General features: G+C 40.3%; 4 protein-coding genes across 13 annotated transcripts; 2 read left to right on the forward strand and 2 right to left on the reverse strand.

Moving 5' to 3' along the window:
• Window positions 1-4: 4 nt before the first annotated feature.
• On the reverse strand, window positions 5-13958 carry arsg (arylsulfatase G). Of its 7 annotated transcripts, none has more exons than XM_026178959.1 (12): window positions 13897-13956; window positions 13042-13127; window positions 9025-9264; window positions 6305-6540; window positions 4785-4899; window positions 4434-4580; window positions 2895-3106; window positions 2727-2807; window positions 2530-2638; window positions 2172-2292; window positions 1190-1280; window positions 5-748 (listed from the first exon to the last, which is right to left on the reverse strand). In XM_026178959.1, the coding sequence occupies exons 3-12, from the start codon at window positions 9249-9251 to the stop codon at window positions 468-470; spliced, it is 1620 nt and encodes a 539-aa protein (XP_026034744.1). In that variant the 5' UTR covers window positions 9252-9264; window positions 13042-13127; window positions 13897-13956; the 3' UTR covers window positions 5-467. The 7 variants fall into 7 exon arrangements, with proteins under 7 accessions (XP_026034744.1, XP_026034742.1, XP_026034741.1 ...); XM_026178957.1 differs by lacking the exon at window positions 13897-13956 and adding an exon at window positions 13583-13641; XM_026178956.1 differs by lacking the exon at window positions 13897-13956 and adding an exon at window positions 13580-13639.
• Window positions 11607-17314, forward strand: LOC113028563 (monocarboxylate transporter 7). Of its 3 annotated transcripts, none has more exons than XM_026178953.1 (6): window positions 11607-12025; window positions 14129-14354; window positions 14458-14601; window positions 14705-14833; window positions 15055-16056; window positions 16412-17314. In XM_026178953.1, exons 2-6 carry the CDS (start codon window positions 14132-14134, stop codon window positions 16600-16602), a joined length of 1689 nt encoding a protein of 562 aa, XP_026034738.1. In that variant the 5' UTR covers window positions 11607-12025; window positions 14129-14131; the 3' UTR covers window positions 16603-17314. The 3 variants fall into 3 exon arrangements, with proteins under 3 accessions (XP_026034738.1, XP_026034739.1, XP_026034737.1); XM_026178954.1 differs by lacking the exon at window positions 11607-12025 and adding an exon at window positions 13619-13674; XM_026178952.1 differs by lacking the exon at window positions 11607-12025 and adding an exon at window positions 13974-14040.
• Window positions 17311-21490, reverse strand: amz2 (archaelysin family metallopeptidase 2). 2 transcript variants are annotated; one of them, XM_026178975.1, is made up of 7 exons: window positions 21436-21490; window positions 20624-20702; window positions 19943-20116; window positions 19673-19801; window positions 19299-19462; window positions 18941-19117; window positions 17311-18223 (listed from the first exon to the last, which is right to left on the reverse strand). In XM_026178975.1, exons 2-7 carry the CDS (start codon window positions 20700-20702, stop codon window positions 18068-18070), a joined length of 879 nt encoding a protein of 292 aa, XP_026034760.1. In that variant the 5' UTR covers window positions 21436-21490; the 3' UTR covers window positions 17311-18067. The 2 variants fall into 2 exon arrangements, with proteins under 2 accessions (XP_026034760.1, XP_026034759.1); XM_026178974.1 differs by having other exon boundaries at window positions 20414-20702.
• Window positions 21491-21510: 20 nt separating this feature from the next.
• On the forward strand, window positions 21511-24322 carry LOC113028581 (protein FAM104A). The gene is made up of 3 exons (XM_026178984.1): window positions 21511-22115; window positions 22496-22601; window positions 22827-24322. The coding sequence occupies exons 1-3, from the start codon at window positions 22099-22101 to the stop codon at window positions 23082-23084; spliced, it is 381 nt and encodes a 126-aa protein (XP_026034769.1). The 5' UTR covers window positions 21511-22098; the 3' UTR covers window positions 23085-24322.
• Window positions 24323-24350: the final 28 nt, after the last annotated feature.

The following is a 24350-nucleotide window of genomic DNA, read 5'->3' on the forward strand; positions in this document are numbered from 1 at the left end:
CAAGTTTTGTTTTGTTTGTTTTTTATTTGTAATTATATTATAAATGTTTGAATATTATAATAAAAGCCATCAAATATTCAACAAGATAACAATAAGGATCTATTTTCAGATGTTTGGTCTCCAAAATTTGATTGTCGCAACAAAAGTCTCTGCCCTAAGCCCAATCCTATCCACTAAATTTAGTATGTCTTATGATCTGATATAAGATGTGTTATTTTTCTAAAATTACTGAGAATTACTCCAGCCACTGTTTTACTAACAGGCCAAAGTTCATCCACCTACTTCTCTTTGCCCTCTCATCTTGTTTGTACATGTCCTGTAGCCTCTGGCCATTGAACCCCTTCACTAATGGCTTCTTCTACAAACAAAGTGCTAATCACATTTTTTTAAAGAGTGAGACTTGTTTCTCCAGCTGTGAGCCTGTCTTATCAGCCTCTTGTGTGAGTGTTTACATGTGAATCCCACCCTCAACCCAGCCTGGGGCAACGACAAACAGTCTGTGTCAGGTCACAGCACGGTGCTGCTGACTCGTCTGTCCTGTAATCTGCGATGGACACTGACTTGTCAGTGGCGATGTCCCATAATAGCTTCTCCCTCCTCCGAGCGATCCTCTCCGCTACCACCTGGTATTCAGTTGTCTTGACATCCAAAGGTGTTTCCTCAGCCTCATCACGCTCAAGATCAAATATTAGTGGAGGATCGTGGACCTGCTGCTTTCCTGTTTCTCCACCGCATGCTTCTGCTGCACCTATAAAGAAACAGGAATACATGCATTCCCCATAAGCCCCTTTTCGCCTACATTAAATTGAAGAGTGTTCTGAAACGCTGCTGAGTTACTACTTTAGTTCAGGGTTTAGAATTATTTAAATAAATGCAAAGATTTTTGCAAGATGATGCTTCAGGATGAGAATGAATCTGCTACAATGTAGCCTTTAGGGTTGTTTTTCTCTTTTAAACATCTGTCTGCAGAGCAGGGTCACCAGTCTGGTACCACCATGATGACATTATGTAAACCATCCACCACAGTGGTAGGGCATAACAAGCAGCACTGCAAACATATGTGAATAAACACGTCATCAGCATTAGAGAAGTTTGTTTCTCAAGCTGTTTTAATAACATGACATCATGCCCGACTGTAGTGTAATGGATTGTGGATGGTGGGCACGCGTGCCCTCCATTTGACCAGTACCTGTGATGTAGAAAGCTTTGTGTCTCCCACTGCGAACTGTCTGAAGGTCACCAAACCTCCCTGCAGCACCACTGTTAGGGTGGAAGAGAAACTACAGAAAAGAAGGATTGATGTCTGCAGGCAACTCAAAAATACAACATCACTGTGAAAAGTACACTCGCAGGCCACTTGGTAATACAACTTGCTAATACCAGGCTAAACCCTCTTTGGGATTCAGAACTGCCCTAAATCTTCACGGTATAAATAATCAAAGCATTCAATAAGTTGTCAAAACTCTCAGAGATTTTGGTCCACGTCGACACGATAGTGTCAAATAGTGGCCCAGATTTGTCATCTGCATGCCCATGATGCAAACTGCTTGTTTCACCACATCCAAAAGGTGTAAGAGATTGTGAGGTTTGCGACATGGCATTTTATCCTACTTGAATGAGCTATCAGAACATGGGTACATGTGGTCATAAAAGCATGGATATAGTTAGCAACAATACTCAGGTTTTGGCATTTAAACGACTGGTACTCAATTAGTTCTCAGAGAATATAAGAAAGCATCCCTCACACTATTACACTACCAGCAGCAGACTGAACCATGGACACAAGCCAGGATCGTTCAATGCTTTTATTCTATTCAAGCCAAATTCTGACCCCGCATTTAGAGATGCTCTTCTGATAACCCCGGTTGTAATGAGTGGTTATTTGAGTTACTGTTATCTTCCCATCAGCTGGTCATTCTTCTTTGACCTATGTCATCGACAAAGCAGTGTTGACCAAAGAACTGTCGCTCACTGGATATTATCTCCTTTTCCTGGACCATTCTTTGCAAACCCTAGAGATGGTTGTGCAGGAAAATCCCAGCAGATCAGCTGTTTCTTAAATACTCAGACCAGCCTGACTGGCACTAACAACTGCTGAACAGGTGTACGTAGCAAAGTGGCCAGCAAGTGTATACAGCTAAATATAAATTCAAAGTGAATTTTTTTTTCACCTCATGGCCCAACTGTTCACCATGTAGGAGGATATTTGTGGCATCAATGCCATCATAACGTCTGTCAGAAGGGAGTGTTACCCCCGCCAGAGACAGAACAGTTGGGAAGATGTCCATACCACTGCACAAAGAGATAAGGAGTGAGTAAGCACTGTTTTTAATGGCTGGTAAAAGACTGTTGGGTGAGTCAGTAAACAAGGTTCTTCTGTACTCTTTGGCTTTATGACCGTGTAGGGTAGTCATATATTTTATAGGATCTATAAAATTGCTCATTTATATTCACAAATATATTGTATGCATACTGTATACCTATTTAAATGATATAAACTAGCCTGTGCACGCTACTAAAGTGGTGCACCTGAGCAGGGACGAGCTGGTGGTATTTGCAGGAATCCTTCCAGGCCAATAAGCCACTGTAGGCACTCTGTGACCACCCTCCCACGTAGTCTGCTTAGCTGAACCGCCACCTAGTACACAGGCAGAAAAAAATGTAAATATGATGATGCAAAGCAATAAAGTGGACGTTATACTGCTCAGGAAGCTTATTTTATTTACCTTTGCTGGTCTGCCATTTGCCTCTGAAGGGCCCTACGCTTCCTGCATACTGGCATTTCTGTTCCCATGGACCGTTGTCACCTGTAAAGAGTGTGCACACAAGGCAAGACATTCAAGACAGTATTACAGGCTTTGTCAGAATATCAGACATGAATCCAGGTGACCAACCAGTGAACCAGATGAGTGTATTGTCTCTGTCTGTGGCCTCAGAAGCATTCTTTATTGCCCCAACCAGACTATCCAGCTCTCGCAGACTGGCAGCATACACTCCACTATTTGGGTGATTATCAGTGGTAGGGGCATCTGGAGATAGTGGAGGGGCCAAGGGGACGTGCATATGAGCAAGTGCTATGTAGAGCAGATAAGGTTGTCCTCGCTCACTGAAAATACAATTAATAAAAGGAAACTGTGTCAAAAAAATAAGGCTGGCGGATGCTGCATTGAAAAAATAAACTATTGGCTTACAAGCAGATTTGTATTAAAGGTAAATGACCTGACAAACTCTTCATTCACTGACTGCCAAATACTATTTCAGACACTTGTCACAGCAACATAACAGTAATCCTGGACAAACACAGTTATGGGGTACTTGGAGAGCAGCCATCAGCGGTGTATTTCCTGCTGATGATGCCTCAGGATATCTGCCATGCTATTGTGCTGTATTGTGCTTCATTCAAAAGCTCCAAACCAGCTTCTACATCAGAATTACCCATTTTTACTCATGCTTAATCTGAAACAAAACCATGTCTGTCAAAAAACAAGCAGTTCTGTGCTTGCAATTAAAATTTTCCATCCAAAACACAGCATTATCAACTTAAAAGAGCTTCACTGATAAAAAACAAACAAACAAAAAAACCCTTCTATGTCTTTACAGCTCATTACTTACAATCACAGCTACACTCGTTCAAATGATGCAGTCATGTAACATAAAGGCATGTTTTTTGTTATGTTTGTAAATTTAATATAGCATATTTCAAAAATATATACTCTACTGCTCTGTTAGCAGGCTATATTCTGTTATTAACAATTTCCATCAGGAATGGTTCAGAAGTCATAATGCACACCACAGAGCCATACTAAAACATTGTGGTAATGTTCTTTCATTACGATAAACATAGACAACTGTGTAGACTGCAGCAGTTTCTCCTTTTGTCATCCAAGGCAATCAACTACAGATGTCTGCAAGAGCTACCTGGTTTCACCCCCCCACCATGTGTCGACAGAGGATCCACAGTACATGCATATCCTCAGGCAATAAAGCAGCATTTTGAAACACTGTTCAGATCAAGCCGATGATAAAAGCCTCACGTGGAATCATTCAAAGAGAATCATATGCACAGACATAGTAACAGACAACAGTTTCTATTGTTGTGGAAGTAATGCGTGAAACTCTAAATCACATCAGATTTCACTTCTTAACTTTCACACACACGCATATTGTCTAAAGAAAGATGTAACATACCTGGCTGTAGGGAACTAGGGCATTTTTGGCTCTGACACATGGTTGCAAAATAAGGCTCAGGAAACGCTGTGCTGCTTTAATGTACATTTTTTTACAGCATATTTGCACTACAGTAACCTTTCTAAACTTAACACAGGTAACTCAGGAGGTGCAAATATGTTTTTAGCTCATACAGTTCTGTACTGGGTTCAACCCAGTACTAGGAAGGTGTAAGGTCTGTGTAAATTAGTGCAACCTCATTGTACCTTGCATTGTGTATAATCCGGAGTGCAGCAGACTTGTATTGCTCTGTTAGTGTCCACAGGTCAAGCGGCTGCTCCACAATAGTGCTATTTTCAATCAGAGGAAGGCCGATTCTGGAATAACAACCTCCATGTATGTTCCTCTTCAATCTAGAGCACAAAAGCAATAGATTGTAATAAAACTACATTTCGCTTGGTGAGGCCTTGGAAGAAAGAACTGGCATCCATTCATGGTTGTTATAGTATAGTAAAAAAAAAAATACTTCTAATAAATAAATAGCTACTTGCAAAGTATTGCTAGTCACTGTGCAACCTATACTTTCATTATTGTGTGACACTGTCACAGTACTACACCTGATCACTTGTGGTCCATGTGAGTCACAGGGGAGGCACTGGGGCAGGTTATATCCTGGGATATCAGTACATCCCATGTCATTACTGAAGGGAATACCTAAGTAGTAGTCAAAACCTGCACAAGAGATATAGAAAATATTGCAAATATTGATCAAAGTATCAGCATGTTATCACCTTACCATAAAAAAGGTCTTATCTCTCAACTCTCTACACATGTCCTTATGGTAACTAGAGTAGTCAGGTATTTTTCCCTGCACTACCTGTTTATACCTGCCTGAGCACAAGGCTAGTCAGTGCTTTAAAGATGCTGATGTGAAACTTTTGTGGTTGTGCAGGGAAGGGGATGGGACAGGGGCAGTTGTAAGTCTGTCCTGTGTGTTGTCAGGTGCAAATATGTTGTCTCACTAGACACAGCTGGTTGGAGGACGTGATTAGTGACCCTGTGCAGTCTGCTCCCTGCAGTGAGGTTGGGAAATGTTTCACAGATACCAAACAACAAAACTTAAGTGGAAAGATACAGCATTGTGCAACAGGAAAACTGTCTACATTAACCCACTGATCACTGTTTTATGTGAAACACACAAAAAGTATCGAATGCTCAACTGCTAGATAAATTCCTGCACATTAATTTTTTCAGCATTTCTTCTGGCTGTACTGCTGCCGTTTTGCTAACTCTTAGCAGCTCTTAGCAGCTGACTATACACTCTTATACTTCTATAAATTCTCAAAGTATAGAATAGCTTGTGGTTTCCAGTTGAAACATACAATTTACTGTGATTTAGAACAGAGTTTTTGAAACCTTATCAGTACATTTAAATAAAATTGCGTATCAAATTGTGTATCAAAGGTTTACATATTGAAGTGACAAAAGCAAAAGTCTAATATACTGTCATGGTAAAAGAAAGCACAGTGTGTGTCGTTTCAAAGGTTTTAAAGGTAGAATGGTTTAGTTTTGTGATGTTAAATGTGAACAAAGACTTCTGCATTGATGTACCAAAGTATTGCAGAGTGAAATGTGAGGCCATCTGTCTGACAGCTTGTCCAACACATTACAGTGATCCCACATGTAGCAGCATATCCACATCAGAATGACTGACAAAGACAAAATCAAGATGTTATAATGGCCCAGTCAAATTCCAGACCTCAACCTGACTAAAATACTATGTTGGGGCATTAAAAGAGCTGTGCATAAACCTCAGCAACCTTTGAAAGCGAGGGAAGACAACATGGGGGACAAAGTCACACAGAAAATGAATATTTAAAATTATTGCTGCTAAAGGTGATTCTATAAGCTATTAAACCATGGACTACACTTATTTTTTAAACACTGCTTCCACATTTTGGCTCAGTTTTTGTTAAATGAATAATGACACAGTGTAATATATCATTATATTATATTATTTTATTATATTATATTATTATGCTTATATTTTGCACTTAAATAGTTCTTATCTAAAACTAACTGCTATTTTTTCCACTACATGAAGTTGACAGACACTTTGCTTAAATGTCCCACATACCTCTGTTAGTTGGACTGTATAGTCCATTGTGTCCAAGATGCCATTTCCCAATCATGGCAGTGTGATATCCTGCCTTGTGTAGTAGCTGGGGTAAGGTAACTTCAGACAGAGGCAGGCCAGCTAGAGACTTCACCCCGAAGTTGTGAGTCACCCCGTTTCTTAGGCCATAACGACCTGTCAGGATAGCAGCACGGGACGGAGAGCATGTCGAGGCTGGGGAGTGGAAGTCGGTCATTCTAGAGAATTAAAAACATAAAAATATTTTATCGTCATACCATCTTGTGGTTTTGTGTTATTCTTGAATTTTTTAAGTTTCTGTTTAGTTTTCATTATTATTCTAACCACATCAAGCTTCACTTTTTCTTTATTTCACTGTCATTTTAGTGAAATTTTCTTGCAAAATCACTGACTTCTGATTTTATTATTCTATTTCCCAGACTGTGTTCCCTGTTTTGTTTATGTATCTGTGCTTCATAACTTTCATTGTCTCTTTCATCTTGGTTAATGTGCAGGAGTCTTCTTGTCTCAATATTATCTGACTTTTGGTTGTTGGCAGGTTTACAATGGAGAGTTCTTTTTAGTGTCTAGTTCTAGCTATCCTGCATGGCTTTGTGACTGTATGCATCTCTCATACTGACTCCTCTTGTTATGAACCGTTTCCTTGTGTGTTCTGCTCTGTGTTATCTGTGTAAATACATGATCAAGATGCTTTTATGTCCTGTGTTTCACGTTTTCTGGATTTCTGTTTGTTCCGGTGTTGCCTGATGCCTTCTGTCATGCTTTCTTGTTGTTGTGCTTCCACTTTTGTTCCTTTTCCCATGGTCTGTGTGAGAACTTTGTCTTTAAAAGGACTCACAAATAAAGGCTCCACTTGTAACTTAACTTCCTGCCTCAAAGTCTTCCTCTAACATAATATCCCATATATTTTCTCTATGGACTTCAGGTCAAGCAAACTGGCTTGCTAATCAAACAGTAATAACATGGTCAACAATTTATTTGGTAGTAGTTTTGGCATTGCTGCTGTGACGGCCAAATCCATGGCCACACTCTAAAGTCGGTAACGCTTGTGTATTTTCATTTCTTCATTTGAACACAATAACACATTTTAGTTTCCAATAAGTTTATTGATTGGTTTGGATACATTTGTTCCATTTGCAAGCGCGCACATTTAGGTTATGTATTCATACCAGTTCATTATTTTGTTTGACTTCTGACTAACTACTTACCTGCCATCATCCCTGGGAGTTGCCGGACAAAAGGGGGTGGACATGGTTTGAAACCACTAAATACAAAGAGCGATAATTGGACCGCACCACCACTTCCTGCTGAAGGGGAGAATGTGTATTTTCTTTAATTTAAAAAAAGCTTTTGTATTTGATTAGATATTTGAGTTTAGGGTTCAGTGGTTTTGATTTTCTTCTTTGGTGTTTAGTTTATAAACAAACCACGCAGTACTGCATCATTTTTGTGGTTTATAATTGTGTTTTGTCTAGTTACCCCTCGTGTGTCATAGTGGTCTGATCAGCCATTATATATACCCTTGTGTGTCATTTCCTGTTAGGTCAGTTATGTTTGTTTGGGCAGTTGCTGTTTGTTAAATTTGCAGTCTTTGCCTGAGCTTCGATTTGTTTCTTTGATCTCTTTTATGAGCTCAACATTTGGTATTTTTGTAAATATGATTTTTGGGGTTAAATAAATGGAAACCCTATTTTCTATTCATTCCTTTGAGTCCTCCTGCTTTTTCAACTTGGTCCATCACAGTTGCCATGTGCTATGCCTTGTTGGAAAAGGAAATCAGCATCTCCATAAAGAATGTCAATAGATGGAGGGCTCAAAAATGACTAAGCTGATTGTGGATTTCATCAAACACACTGAACCATCCGCCACCAATATGAGAAGATAGTATGGCACTCAAAATCACAGACTCCCACCGGACTTGTATTCTTAATCTCTCTGGTGTTCCTCTAGAGTGCAGGTCCTCGATTTCTAAACACAATATTGACTTTTGTCTAAAAAGAGAATTTTGGGCCACTGAACAACAGTCCGCTTACTTTTCCCCTGAGCTCAGATAAGATTAGACTTAATTAGAAATGCAAAGGTCACAGCTCTTTTTCAGAAGACAGCAATGTGTGCTACCTCTTGATGCACTGACAAAATCTTCACTCCACTCCTTGTAATGCTCTGGAGGTTGGAACCATCCCTGTTGCTTGTACATCTTTTCCTGTGACACTAATTATTAACTAATTGTGGTAGTGTGGTTAATAATAATTACTTATTATTAATCTCTAGCTCAGTTCCAGAGCATGCCTTCATCCTGTGTTGCTCACCTCAAACCCAACCGGCCGTGACAGATGGCTGCCCCTCCATGAGCCTAGCTCTGCTAGAAGTTTCTTCCTGTTAAAAGAGCATTTTTCCATCCCACTGTTGCCAAAGCGCTTACTTAATTGAATTGTCCCCTCCAGTCCACCTTCCATTAATATTCTTTGATACAGTACCCTGTGAACACCAAGCCTTTTTAGCCTTAATGACTGTCAAAGCAGCAGTATTCTCCATCACTGAGTTTACTAGTACTGAACTATACAGTATATGCTGGTGTACTGTGCCTCAGATAATAGTATTGAAATACTGACATCAAAAACACCCAAGGGTAGAAACATCCGTCTGATACATAATGAATATAAAATAAGAAAAGGTTCATAGATCTGAATCAAATTCTGTACCGTAGTCCTTGCAGGGCCATCAGGTTGAGGTAAGGTGTGTTGTTTGCCCTCTCTTCGAGCTGATTAGCATCCAGATCACCCCAGCCAATGTCATCTGCCAGTATGATGATGAAATTGGGTTTTTCTTTGGGTTTATCAGCTGTGGGTCCATGCTGGGACACTGTGTGGAGCAGCAGCCCGAATAGCAGCATTGCAGCAGGAGGAAGCTGGGGTGTGCCCTCCGCCATTTTGAATCAAAACCTGCAAAAGATTACTTGCAATTATAACCTTAATTCCCCAAAAAGGGATGCTTTGTAATAATAAAAACAGAAAGCAATGATCTACAAATCTAAAAGCCCATATTCTAATCACAATAGAAAAAATAGAGCAAAGAAAACATAGAAATATTTCACAAAGACTGTTTGTTCACTTTGAATTGTATGGCAGCAACACAGAAACTGAAAAGGAAGGAACAAGACTGAAAATCAATATGCTCGTGATAGCTCCTCCGTCATGGTCGTGGATCTTTTCACTCAGCATTTTCAGTTATGGACTAAGATTTATATTGTTTAGTATTCTGAGTTATTAGTTCTAATTTTTTTATCCATGGATTGTAGATATCAATGGTGTGCTGCTTTGTTTTTATCCTTAGGCTGTAGTTTAGTTCTTGGTTTTAGTTTGTTTACGTTCTCTTCCTTTTTGTTATGTCTCCCTCTGCATTTCCTGACACCTAACACAGAGAAGTCTCCTTTTCTGCGTTCAGTGTTCTCCCGTTTTAGTTACTTCCTGTTTTATTTTGGTAAACTTTGTCCCAGGTGTTTAGCTTTCGGCTTTACTTTCCCAAGTCTTGTTTCCGTGATTGGTCCCAACTATGCTCCCACCTGTTTCCTCTTCTTTGTCGTCGTCTGAATGTCCCCTTGTTTCTTGTCATTTCTTTCCCACTTGGTAGTGTGTTGTCCTTGTTCCACGTCCACTAGTGATTATCGGTTGTTGATTATTAGCTCAGCTTTTGATGTAATAGTTCCATAATAAACCTGCCTCTGGAGCTTATTTTCTATCAAGAGTCCTACATTTTGGTCCACATACTTCCCACCACACTGCCAAATCGTGACAGCCTCAGGAGGAAGTGCATTAAAATCTGCATATGCAGGTTAAAGCTCTACTGTACAAAGTAGAACCAGTGTTTGCACATGATCCAGAAACGCTGCTGTCTGCTCTGGGCAAAAGTGAAATTAAAATGGACTCAGGCAAAGTGAAAAACTGTTCTTTGGTCAGACAAATCAAAATTTGAAATTTTTTTTGGAAGACATGGACATCAAACAAAGGACTATCTGGCTTGTTATCAGTGCTTGGTTCAAAAACCTGCAACTCTGATGGTACATGGATGCATCAGTTCTTATGGAATTGTCAGCTTACACACTTTAAAAAGCAGCATCACTGCTGAAGGGTATATACAAGTTTTAGAGCAACATCCAGATGACATTTTTTTCAGTGAAGTCTTTGTATATTTGAGCACGATGAAGATAAACCACGCACTGCAACGATTACAGCAGCATGACTTCATAGGAGAAGAGATCAGGTGCTGAAGTGAAGACCTTTCACCAGCTGAAAACATCTGGCACACCATGACAGGAAAAATGTGACAAAAACGACCCAGTACAATGTGACCATATTTCTCTCTCAAATGTCCAGCAGCTGGTCTCCTCAGATTATGAGCTGTTGTTAAAAGAAGACTTGATGCTACAGAATGGTGAAAATGCTAGACATCCCTGTGTATCAACACAGCACATCAATAATACAGCTTTATTAACTATCAGGCATTGACCAGTGCTACTAGTTTTAAATCTGAGTGTTTGTGACTGTTGTGCAGTCTAGGATCAGAGTATTATAAACTAGCATGGACCAAGATGCCGCTATGTTTAAGCTTCTATGGAAAATTACTAACTACATTTCAAGATTTTGCAGAGTAAGCTTACACAGAATAAAGAGATCAGTCGATCCAAATTACCTTAAATCATTTCAAAACCTGTTACATATCCTGTAATAAGAGACGCGATCTCTCTAATCATGCAGGTAGTGTTCCTGTTGCAACCCACTTTTTATCAAAGCAGCCTAGTTTGTTGAGGGCAAATCAGTTAGCCTCTGATCACGACCCGTGCTCAACTTTCTGCTTCATCACACCAGCACGTGTGATGTTTGTCTAGTTCCTAACAGTTTTAAGATGGTGTCAGCATTTGTGGTTAAGAATTAATCAACAAAAAAGCTGAAATTTTATAGGTGCATCAAGAGTCGTCAGTAAGCCCACTGGGTCAGATGTCAGTGAGTAAAATCTTTTGGCATAGAGCAGCAGAGTTAGTTCCTTGGACAGTATTTGTTTTTTAAAGAATCCTTAAGAAAAAAACAAGTATTACATTATGTATGAATGGACAATGTAACTGTAGAAGGATACCCTAAAAAGTGCAATCCTTAATTCAGGTAAATGGCAGTCATCACTTTTTAACCAAACAAAGTTTAGGGATTTAAAAAACAAACAAACAACAAATCTGTACTTTTCTGATTTGACAAAACGTTTTTCAAATATTCAAGCCTGAGGTTGGGCACAAACTCCCAGTCTGTCTCTCTCTCTCTGGCCAGCTATTAACTCAGAGCACCGCTCAAACAACACCCCAAGTTAAAGAACTTTGTGTGTGTATGTGTGTTTAGTTTGCCGGGGTACTATGAAGAACTGGCTGCAACCAGATCTCTTTAACCCCTTCTTCCACCCCCCACCCCGTTCTCGTTCATGAATGTCAGCTTTTATCTGATACAGCATGCTTGTACACGTGCTTACATATATGTAATATATGTCAGTGTGGGTGTCTGTGTACACGTGTGTGTCCTTGTGAGAGAAAAAAAACGCCTGTGGAAATATGTGCACCATAAGTTAGCTTAAGTTTGAAAGTTTATTGACGTCGCTCGCGCGCCACTTACGGGACTATAGCAACGAGCGAAGACAGGACCCTCTGAAAGTAGCTTCTTACAGGTGAGACAGCTCACTCCGACTTATTACAGCCATGTCATTACAAACGAATACGTTCGCTTTTAATTAGCTACTTCAAATAATTATCCGGCCAACACGCGACGCACAAATACTTACAAACTATTTGTGAGCACTTATTTAGACGTTATTGCCCAAGGGTATCACGCGCCCCCGCAGACGGACCGGATTGCGTCAGTCGCACGAGAACGGACCGTTGGGGTGGGGCACCCAAAGGTTAACATTACCACCCGCGTCTCTGGCTCTTAATTTAAAGTTATTTCTTTACAGCTAAATATTGTTCAGTGGTCAATTTCCGGCTGTAATTAAACCGTTCTATTTTATGTTATTTAATTTTATGGGTGTGAATGGGTGGATGACTGGATGTGTAAAGCGCTTTGGGGTCCTTAGGGACTAGTAATAGTAACTAGCCATTTACCATTTAACCCTTGTGTGGTGTTCGTATTTTTGTTACTCAGCCAGTGTTCATGGGTCTGGTGGACCCGCTAGAGTTTTGGCTTTCCAAATTAACACTATCAAACAATTTTATGTTAAATTACTCAACAGATGTTTACTTCATCCCAATTACAAGACATATGAACAGCAAACATGGTTAATTTTTTCCCTTTACCTTTGTTAGATCACATTTATGAATTAATGTGCTTCTCGTTTTTCTTTTATATAAAATGTTATAAATAAATCAGTTATAATCAAGTGGAGTGAGTGGAAAGACACAACACATTTACACGTGAAAAAAAAATTAATTGTTTAATTTTTCTTTTGAAAAAAACTGAACACGGGTCTCACAGACCCGAACACCATACAAGGGTTAACTGAAAATTTACAGCAGGTGTACAGAATGCCATAGTTGTTTGTTTGTTTGTTTTTCAACAATATATGACATGTAATATGAGAAGCCTGTATATCAAAAACAGGATTTACACTATGCTTAACATACCAGCACAGCTTATGAAGGCTAGGTTCAGAAATTTTACAAAATCTGGTAGGAGGGGGATACTTACACAACAGGTTTGCAGCTCTGGAGAGTTATGAGGTCAAACAAACCACGCTGGAGATTATAAATCCAAACACAGGTAGGTTGGGAGACCTGGAAATCCCATAAAAAATACTCAGATGCATGGAAAATGTATAATTCCTGCACATAATTTCACAAAGGAGCTGTATTTCTTTATCACCTGGTGGTACATTTAAGGATTTAGGATTTAATCGGTCATTATTGCTTCACTTTTTTCTCCCGTTCTTACAAAAATAAAAACATATTTGCTCAGCTTCATTAATAATTGATCAGGGAGAATGGAGAGACTGAACTTCAGCGGCTGTTGCCTTTCCCCCTCCTGACCATCTTTTGTTGCAGCACTGCCAGTGTTTGTACATTAAACAGATGTCCGTAAGAATGTACAGAGAGACTTTATTTAAGAGGCAAGCAGCTAAAGAAAGACCGATATAAAAGAGGGTGTAACACTATATGAACTTCTACTGGAAACACCAGCCAGTTATCAAGTCAGCTGATTTGAGTAATTTGACAAGGATCAGGCTTACCACCTCTTACTCAGACTGTCTGTGATCAGAAGAGGAACACTTCAAAAAGCTGTGACTCAGTCCTCACAGAGCTGAAGCTGGCTTTTGTGCGGCAGGTACCTACAGCACCACAGCAGCGCGTGCGCCCCCTGATGCTGGATCGTTTATTGCTAGAAGAAAAAAAAAGGCAACTCGCTTCTCCTTACATTTACCGCTCAGGCTGCCGAACGAGAGCAATTTCCAGTTTAAGATGAATTTTCCCCGAATGCGTCATTAAAGTATTCCTGCCGGTTTGTGTGAGCGAAACGGAATTGTGGGTTTGATCTGTAATTACTTACAGCGAGTCCCGGCCAGTGTCCTGCGGCTATGGGCGCATTCTCGTTCCGCTCGTGTTGACGCGTCAGAGCGCCTCTACAGTAACAGTCCAGCATTTGTTGCCACCCTACTTTGTGTTTTTGTCTTAATTCGATCATCCATTCAAAGTACGCACATTTGATTTATTATTATTATTACTTTTTTTTTTAAATTGATTACTTTGCAGTTATGCTAATCCGCTGTTTTTCTTTCCAGGGCATGGGATTGAGTGGTTTCTTGGGGCCCAATGTGTACTCGAAGGTCCCCGACGGTGGCTGGGGATGGGTGGTGGCTGTGGCATTTTTCTTGGTGGAGGTGTTCACCTATGGCACCATCAAAAGCTTTGGCATCTTCCTCCAGAACTTGATAGATGAGTTTGGAGAGACCAACAGTCGAGTCTCCTGGATTGTTTCCATTAGTGTGTTTGTCATGGCATTCAATGGTAAGCACATGTGTTGTTGCTATGTGGCTGCAGCTTTAAAAAACTTAACATTACATGCGTACAAAAATAACATTGAAATAATGAGAATCGCTGTACCACTTAGCACCTTTTGCTTCCATGATGACCAACCGCTTTGGCTTTCAACTTGTTGTCATGACTGGAGGACTGCTTATTACTTCTGGCACCATCGCCACCATCTTTACCAGCTCCATAAACCAAATCTACATCACCTACGGATTAGTTGCAGGTATTCATTTAGTCGCTTTTTCACTACTTTTCCACTTCAAAAAACTTTGCACACAATGCTGTTATTCTTTGAATTTCTTGTACATATTTATTCAACTATTCAGGCATGGGTTACTGTCTGACCTTCCTCCCCACGGTGACCATCCTTTCTCAGTATTTCAACCATCGGCGATCTCTGGCCACTGCTATCGCTTCTACTGGAGAGTCCCTGTCAATGTTTGCTTTGGCACCAGGTGGGATGTTTTTTATAAAGACGCTTTAAAGACAAGTGTGAGTGACAGGGGTTAGAAAAAACGTGATTAATATTCCCAAATAATATCAAGAAAAGATTACAGTTTGCAACAGTTTCAACATCACATTTTCATTTCATAAGCCAGATCTTGAACATTACATACTTAATACTCATGCAGATTTGTTTGTGGACACTCATGGAATGCCTCTTCTTCCCTCTTAGCCTTTGCAGCATTAAGGGACCATATTGGCTGGAGAAATACCATGGCAGTATTAGGAGCTTTGCAAAGCGTCATCATCATCTGTGGCGCATTGCTTCGGCCGATAATTATTAAACCCAATGAGACGCTGAAACCAGAGGCTGACACCTTAACCTTAAAAGATCTGAGCAAACATAATGACTGTACAGAGGGCACAACTTCAGGGGTCTCTGTGACAAACAAGGCATTCTCTGATCAAAATACCTTCTGCAGTTTGACTAACGAGCTAACTACAGGCTCTGTGAGCACTGCAGACTCTGGTGTTCAGTCTCTAAGTGACACTGACAGCGGCAAGCAACAGGAGACATCTTTACCTCACAAAGAAGCAAAGGTGGAGATTGAACGGGAACAACTGGAAGAAAGCAAGGGAGAAATAAAAACATCTGAAAAAGAGGAAAAAACAAGCAGAGATGCAGAAAAACAAGCGATGAAAGAGGAACTAAACAATGCAGCTGACAAAAAGTTATCTGAAAACAATTCCAAACTCTTGGACTTCTCCATCCTCAAAGAGTGCAGCTTCATTTTCTATTCTCTCTTTGGACTGTTTGCCACTCTGGGCTTTTTCGCTCCACAGCTCTACATCATCCAGCTGAGTGAGAGTCGAGGAGTCGAAAAGGACCACGCGACTTACATGCTCTCCACCATAGCCGTGGCTGAAATCTTAGGCCGATTCTCTATTGGATGGATCCTCACACGGAGGCAGTTTAGGAAGAAGAAGCTTTTGGTGCTTTTAGCCTGTGTGATTACACTGACTGTGGTGCTGGTGGGATTTACTTTGGTCACAGAGTTTTACGGCCTAGCTGTGTGCTGTGCTCTCTACGGGTTCTTCCTGGGAACTGTGGTGTGCACCCACATTCCTCTGCTGGCTGAGGATGATGTGGTGGGCATAGAGAGGATGACTTCAGCTGCTGGCGTCTATGTTTTCATCCAGAGCTTTGCTGGGCTGGCAGGACCACCACTTGGAGGTACTGAGGAATGACATATTTACTGGACATAACCTCCAGGATCAACTTTACTACAAATGATACTATATCTTAAAACAATATATATTTTAGTAGTGAAAAACACACATGTTCATTTATGGGATTTATGGGAATCTTACACTTGTAGTTACAACTCATAATCTTGCAAAATACACACAAACCAAAAGTATAAAGTTTGGCTGGATCATCTAGATCAGGATATTTGATTCAGTCCCTGCAGAACATGACAAGACACAATGCAATTGCTTCCAGCCTTTGTTTAAGATGAGTACATAGACCTTTTGACAAGCTGGCTTTTTAGTTCTTACTTCTACCTCTATTCTCCTTTGCTCCTCAGGCATGCTGGTGGACATGACCCATAACTATGGATCAGCCTTCTACTCTTGTGCAGCTGGCATGGCTCTGAGTGCTTTGTTCCTGGGTTTGGTGAAGCCTGCTAAGAGAGGATTTTCCTGTATGAGGAGAAGACGCTCTGAAAGCAATGCAGCCCACAAGGAGGAGAGTGAAGAGCAAACTGAGGAGAACTAGAGATCCAAATGATTTCTCTGACTTTGACACTAAGTGATGTAGAGGGTGTTTTACCTTTTAAGCTGATGTAAAATGAGAGTAATAAAGGGTTCAAGCCATAGAACGGTAGTTAAAGGCTAATGCTGATAAACTGTAACAGCATGAATACACTGAAGAGAAAGACGCTTACTAAGTGCTTAAAATCTGCCTTTGTAGGTCTGGTTTCTGAGAGCAATCTCAAAAATTTTTAGACCACAGTATCTAAGTAATAATTGTGCCTTAATTACCTGATATACCAAACAGTGTTTTTAACAGTGTCAGTACCTTTAAATTATCTTTGAAGAAGCTTCATTTAGTCTTGCACTTAATGGATGGCAGTGACAAAGGGTACACTCAGAGTGATTAAGCGTTAAGGGAGGTGTCTTAGTTTGACAGGAGACTTTAACACTGACGCTCAATAATTACCTCAGTGATCAGTTCAGTAACAATAGCCAGACAAAATGTGATGCTAATGTTGCAGCAAGAACAATCAGTTGCACAGATCTTTGTTACACTTGTTATGGGAAATACCTGAAGCTCAGGACAATTTGATTATATGTGTTTTACTTGCAATCAAATCAAACTGTCACTTAGTTAACGGTGCACTGCTATTTAATACGGGATGTCAACCCGCAAACAATTTTTGTATCAAAAACGTGTTTGTTCGTAATAAAGCAACACTGTGAAACAGACAGGTGAACGTGGTTTATTCTCTAAAACCCAGCAGACAAACTGACAACATGTTCATTCACTGAACACAACATTTATTTGAAAACATGCAAATTAATCCCAGAATGCACAGATACACTGACAGAAAAGAAATTTGCTGGCTTAGTCTTCCAAAACCTGTAAACCTATAAATGCTAACATTATATGATAAATCTTATATACATACTACATGTTTAATTGAATTTACATTGTGCAAACACAGGTTTCCAAAGTGCTACCATCACGTCATTAAGTAAAATAGAGTTGTTTAGTGTTTTAGTCTATGATTTTAAGTGCTTTCTAAGCATCACATTGCACTGGGGGCAATATTTTTCAGATTGAAGGAGCTGAAAAATAAACCACTGACCTTCTGATCAGTAGATGACCCACTCAACCACGCAAGATGCCCATTACATATGGTTTTGGGCTTTAATCAGCACAGTTCAGTAGACCGTTTACAGTGGCTAGCCAATACTTAGACTTTTGATACATAAAATCTACTTTGATAATCAAACAGCAACACAAATGTTAAGAACAGAAAAAAATTGGATGGAGGGTGTAAGAAAGCACTCTCAAGTACCTTCATCAAAACACCAAATGACGGAGGAGGTACGGCTTTCTATTACTCCAGTAGTGTTAGACCTGAAGAATAAACATTTTTGGGATTGTAAAAAGTGCTTGTATGACTGAGTGGATGAATGCAATTTATAAAGTGCTCAAATAGAGTAAAAAAGAACTATTATTGATCCTTTTCCAGTATTTCCAAACACCTGCAGACCCAAAGTTTGGATGCATTAAAGGCTTCGGTGGGTTTTGTAAAGTGAGGTGTGGTATGACTGGCTGATGCCTTCACTGATGTTTGAGTCTGATCCTCGTCCATCCAGTGAAGTAAGGCCTGATAAACAGTAAAAAAAAAAAAAAAAAAAAAGGTTAACTGATGTTTATTATATTATTTTATATTATTCAAAATATAAATATTATAAAAATATTATAAATATTAAAAATAAATATTTATTTTTTATGATTTTTATTTGATGTATTTCTGTGTATCTTTCCATTTTTTATTTTTATATGCATTTTCAATACTGTGTGGGAGATTCTTGCATTCTTGCTTTGACAGTGACTGTTACCAGATGCTTCATAAACAACAAATAAGTGCAGTGTGATGACATTTCCACAAAACGTGGAAAACAAAATAAAGTACGAGAAAAAAAACGCCAAGTTAAAAATCAAGCCGGCACTGTGAAGCAGCCTGTGTGAAATATGTTTTTTACTATCTACTTGCTCAGCGCATTGGGGTCAAAATTCAGTCTGATTTAAAGGCCCACTGTGAACTCAAGCATGTCAGGTAGGCTGAGGACACAGTGCAGCGCATAGATTTAGCTAGAAATCTGAAATAATCAATATTTTTAACCCATGACCCCACATCAAATAAGTACTCAGATGAACTCTCACTATTCCAGCACAGAGTATACAAAGACTATATCTTTGTTAAAATACTCCAATTAATGTCTTGCTGGTGCTGTATTTATTCAATAACCAAATAGTAAAGAGAGTAAAGGGATTAATATTGTAATTATCTCCTTGTCTTCAGCAATCAATGTGTCATTACCTTGTATCTTTCAGCTATATTGAAGCCGATTGCGAACTGCAGTTTGCGAAGGCAGATGGGACAAAAGTCCAAGGGCCTTCGATCAGACTCATCGAGGTGGTTGGAGCCTTGCATGACACAGCTCAACCACTGGCAATGTGAGATTCCAAACATGTGGCCGATCTCGTGAGTCATTGTCTGGAGCAGAAACACTAAAGTTACAATGAAGACTAAAAACAGACACAAGAGTGAAGGTTTACAAGGGTCTATGGAAATAAGTGCTTTGATAAGACATGTTGATACAAGTGGGCAGATCATGACCACTGGCAAACCAACAATAACTAAATACATTAAGTAAACTGAGATGTTTCTTAGTAACCTTGCAGGATCGAAGCAGCAGAGAGCTAGTGATCGGTGGAGTGTAATAGCCGTCAAACACAGAATAATCCTTCTGCCTTGGCTGAAGATGCTTCTTCAGCCTTCCAGCATAACTTCTCTTATAGAAGTTGTCATCATATCTGGCAAAACTGAAAACGCCCATTCCTGTACACATTTAGGAAAAATTTGAGGAAAGGAAACAGGAAGCTATCTCCCCTCTAATGTATTTCACTTTAGCACTATCTAGTGGCTACTCAGTCACATTGCATCACACACAAAAAAACTAAGCATCTCCTCCCCAATGCTCATGGAACAAATTGCATCAAGACGGATTTGTGTTTGAATAACCTAGTGCTTTGCTTTTAGAAACCTCACCCTCTGTCAGAGAAGCTTGTCCAAAGACAAAGTTCCATGAATCTTTGGGGTAGAGGTCAATCATTGTGATTCCAACAATACAAAAAGCATCTTTTGGTTTCCTCTTCTTCAGAAATTGTAGCAGATCGCCTTTAGTTAAAGAGAAAAACAGTACTGACAAAGAAAATTGCACCAACCCAGATTGACACTGCAAGGAAAATGTCCAAAGTCACTAACTGATATGGAAAAATGTTAAATGTACGTTTTTTGTTTTTATTTTTAAGTCATTACCAGTAAGGATTTGAAGGTTGTAAGAGTTACTGTTGACCCTGAAAGAGCACTTTGTTTCAGACACTGCAACTGCTGGAAGCAACTTCACAGAAAGCCCGTAGAAGAAGGCTTGGCAGTAATCTCGCAGCCACTCCATATACTGGTCTGTCTGGGCAGCAACTTCTCCAAAAGAACCTACAACAAACAAAGTGCAGAATTAAGCCTAAGCAACCAAGTGGCATGCTGAATTTGGAGACCACACCCTTTTGTTGCACACACTAGACATACTTTACCCATTTGTAATGCCCAAAATTAACTGACTATAGTTTTTTCTTTCTCATTTTTTCTTCTCATGCTCTCTATGTCCACTGCTAAGGGCATCAACTGAAAGCTACTGAATCCTGTAAGAAACATTTCACAACTCCCCACACATACTCCGCTAGAACTGAGAGAAATAGAGATTCTGAGTACATGATATGCAGATATGCACACCTATGGTTTGAATATAAATAGTACTCTGGCTTTCATTTGGGGTCTTGCGATAAGGCTTTCTGTAAAAGGCCTCAAAGTCTTCGGGCTCCTCGGGGTGAGCGAGGATCCAGTCAGAGTCAGAGTGCACGGTGAGGAGTTGGAAAAGGGAACCCGGCTGCCCAGCGTGGAATCCTTCCTCCAGAAGGCGCTTTTCTTCTTTTGTGTACTTACTATAAACCTTAGTTAAATACTGAGAATTGGAGACCAAAGCTGTATGGAGTTTCTCTGGAGTGTACTGGATCACCTTCATCTGCAGGAGAAATGCATTGCATTAACTTGAATTACCCTGCAGACAAGACAATGTTTTTTCCCATCTTTTATCCCCCCATCACATAAATTGATTCTTTTTACTCCTTTTACATGGATGTCTTGCTCTCTTTGGATGCATGCGGCAAGGAAAAGTTTGACATTTTGAGAAATGTATTTGTAAATGTTTTTGCTTTCTTGCCGAGAGTTAGATAGGAGGACTGATCCACTCTAGTGTTTTGTGATAAACATTAAGCCACCAAGAGATCAAAGTAAGCTAAACTAAAATTAAAAGGGAGTGACTGCACCTGGCCAAAACAATTACAATTACGGTCCGACTACTTTGGATTCTCTGAAGGGAGGTACTGTGTGTAAAATGGCTGTACTTCCTGAACAGTTATTCTAACTCTTTTGTCAAACCCCTTCAATATAAAAGCTAAATACTTATGCACTAATTGTAGGCTAATTATATCAGGTCAGTCCAGTTCTGTCAGCAGCTAAATAGCGGAGACTGGAAGAAGAGAAAACCATTATCACACATTAATAGCAGCTACATTACATTACAGTAAATATAAACTCACAAGCTAGCTTAATGCTATATGATATTTTCTAAAGAATAGTTAGCAAACGCGTTTTTGCACTTTTGTTCGACACACAATAAAAAAACACTTAAAACACTTAAAAGTACAAATAAGGCAAATGGGTCAATAGGGAAGGATACAATAATGAGAAAATACCTTAACCGACACTTCTATTTGTTCACACCGGAAGCTATATTTACGTCATGTAAACAGAGGGGCGGGGTTAAAGAAAAAAGAAAGCTCGCAGTCGCGATTGTCTTCCAAAAGACTTCGGAGTATCACGTATTGTAGTGCAGACATTAAAATCAGATTTATCGTAAACTTGCCGGTCTGGTTTCTCGTAGCGGACTGTTGCAAACTAAAGAGAACAATTCAACACGCTTATTGGCAAGTAGACGTCATACGAAAGCGGAAGAACTTTCGGTTAGTGCAGCTAAAGTTAGCTAGATAAGTGGCTACTCAAACGGTAGCAGGTAGCAGCTAGCGGGCTAGCTTGCTTCTTTGCTGTCATGACCGGGGCTCCTCGAGATTTCACAGCGTAAACGAGAATACCTAGCAACTTGCTTGTTAGCTTTTATTCGTTCGGCTAAATTTGTGGCCCCGCCGAGACGCTGGCAGAGCGGAGATTTTTTGCTTTCCTGTGGCTACCGGTGCTTCTTCAGCCGGCTGAAGATAGCTCGTTTTACACACCCTGGACTTCCCAGTGAGATGAGAGAGAGCAGCATTGCCAAAGCATTTAAATAAGACATCTTAACCCGGCTGACAAGGAGTGTCAACCTTTCTGTTTGCCAAAAATAAGCATCCGATAAGACTGGAGAAATGCTGACTGACAGCAGGTAAAGACGAGAACATACATTTTCACAATATTTCACAATTATTTATTATAGGATCATCACCATATGGAAAAATACACTGAGTTATTATGTCATTGTAATTCAATGTTATGACTAAGTCACATTTTTCAGGCATCCAAGTTCTAGTCATATAATATAGCTTCATACAGACCCCAGTAAAGCTGTGTAAGTCTGTATGGTCTCATAGTACCAGTGCCACATGCCTGTTCATATAACTGCTTCAGCCTGTGTTGCTATTTTTGGTTCCTCGTCATGTACTCTCTTTCTGATACTCTTGGCTTCCTCCGCCCAATCTGTCTCCCCCTCCCTGCATCATTTCTGTCACACAATCTCTCTGTTCCTTGCATCGCTGTTTTGTACAGGAAAAGGCACCATAGCTGCGACAGCGAGGAAGACCAACAGCTGAGGCCTCAGGCCAAGAGGTCAGGAGGGGGTCCCTCGTTGCTTGTATCAGATTTGGACTCAGAGGTGAGACACATACATAGATTGTGGATTTGCTCCTGATTGTCTATAAAAGTTGACGTCTTTTACCTTATAATGTAAATCTTGCTGCATTTTTGCAGATAGAGCACGTGTCTTGGGATCACATACAGTGCGCCGCTGTCAGAAAGAGCTTAGACCGTCTTTATTCACAGGCTGTGCATCCATCTGTGAAGCTGCTGTTCAGACTCCAACTCTGTTCTGTGTTTGCAGTCTTCCAGCAGTGACAGCAGCAATGGGATCAGCAGTCCAGAGAGAGCAATAGTGGCCACCACCAGACCATGCATACACAGCCAAAACAGCTGCAGGACCCAGGACCCCGTCAGCCCAAAGCCCGAAGTCTCTGCCAGCTCCTTGCCGCACGGTTTCCATGGTGACGGAAGAAGTGTCTCATATGACTACATCAACAGAGTCCTGAGGGAGGCGCACTTCAGCAGTCTGCAGACCAGAGGACGACCAGGGTCGACATGACCGTGACCTCCGGCCCTCGCCCGACCTTGCCTCCTGACCATTTTGTCCCTCACCCATCAGTGTCAACACTGCTGGCATGATGGTGCCTCCCAGAAAGCCTCAATAACACCATGGGGTCAGGTGTAAGGCGATGATGTGTAGGGAATAGGGTTGCAACAGTATGAGATTTTCACTGTCTCTGAAAATATTATGGTATTACAAAGTTCTTATCATTATTATTATTAATAACAACTTTTTTATTGATTGAAATGTATGTGGCATGATAACTTTCAGTTGTCGTACCATCGCACACGACATATTATGAAAACAGCATACAGCTGCAACCCCACTGGGGAGGTTTATGGATCCTGGGCTCATCCCCACCTCGACATGTACCATTTGTCAAGATCATAAGCACATCCGCCTTTCCATGGCCCAGCCACTGTGGTTTTCTGTGCAGTATCGATGTGTACGTGTGGATTTGTGTGTATGTGTGTGTGTATGCATGCACCCCGTGCACTTTATGAAGAGGTCTCCTTCTCTTTACATGCGTGCGTCGATGCGTGGACATTTTCATTGGTGCTAATCACAAGAAAAGTGTGATGATGATGATGATCCAAAGTGCTTGCAGAACTAAATAAAGCTAAGCACTTTACTCTGGAAGTCTTTCTGTTTACTCTTGACTGGGACAGTCGGTCGCTTGTTTCCATCAGAGAAGTGGGAGTTATTGTGATCCCATATGGAGAAGGCCAATGGATTCACTCCTAAGGAGCACGATCAATACAATCCATTAAAGAATATTTTAGGCTTTGTTTTCTCTAACCAAAGCTATAAAGTTAGAGCATTCTACTTTTTGCAGTCACTGGCTAAATGAATCTAAAATGTCTAGGTGTGGTTGGTCAGTGGGTTTAAGAGGATGGAACAGAGATCCTCATAGACTTTTTGGCTGAAATCCAACCTTAGATTAAACCCTGGCTAATTATAGGTCCTTAAGAAGGCACTGTGGAAAGTGCAGGTCAGGCAGCACTCCGCTCGGCACAGCGCTTCTAACAAAAACAGACTCTTTAAAATAATTTAGAACCCAGTGTTTACTTGTTCCACATTTTCCACATTGTGTATCTGTGTGTCATAAGCCGGTCAGCCATACTTGTTTATGGGTGGTTTAATATGACCAGTACACTGTGTTTGGAATAAAATGAAATGTAAAAGTGATTCATATGTAATTTCCCTGAATCATTTGAAATAAAGTGTTGCCAAAAGTGATGTGTGCAAACATGTCGGATAAAA

Source organism: Astatotilapia calliptera, chromosome 8 (genome assembly GCF_900246225.1).
Source record: "Astatotilapia calliptera chromosome 8, fAstCal1.2, whole genome shotgun sequence".
NCBI classification, from domain to species: domain Eukaryota; kingdom Metazoa; phylum Chordata; class Actinopteri; order Cichliformes; family Cichlidae; genus Astatotilapia; species Astatotilapia calliptera.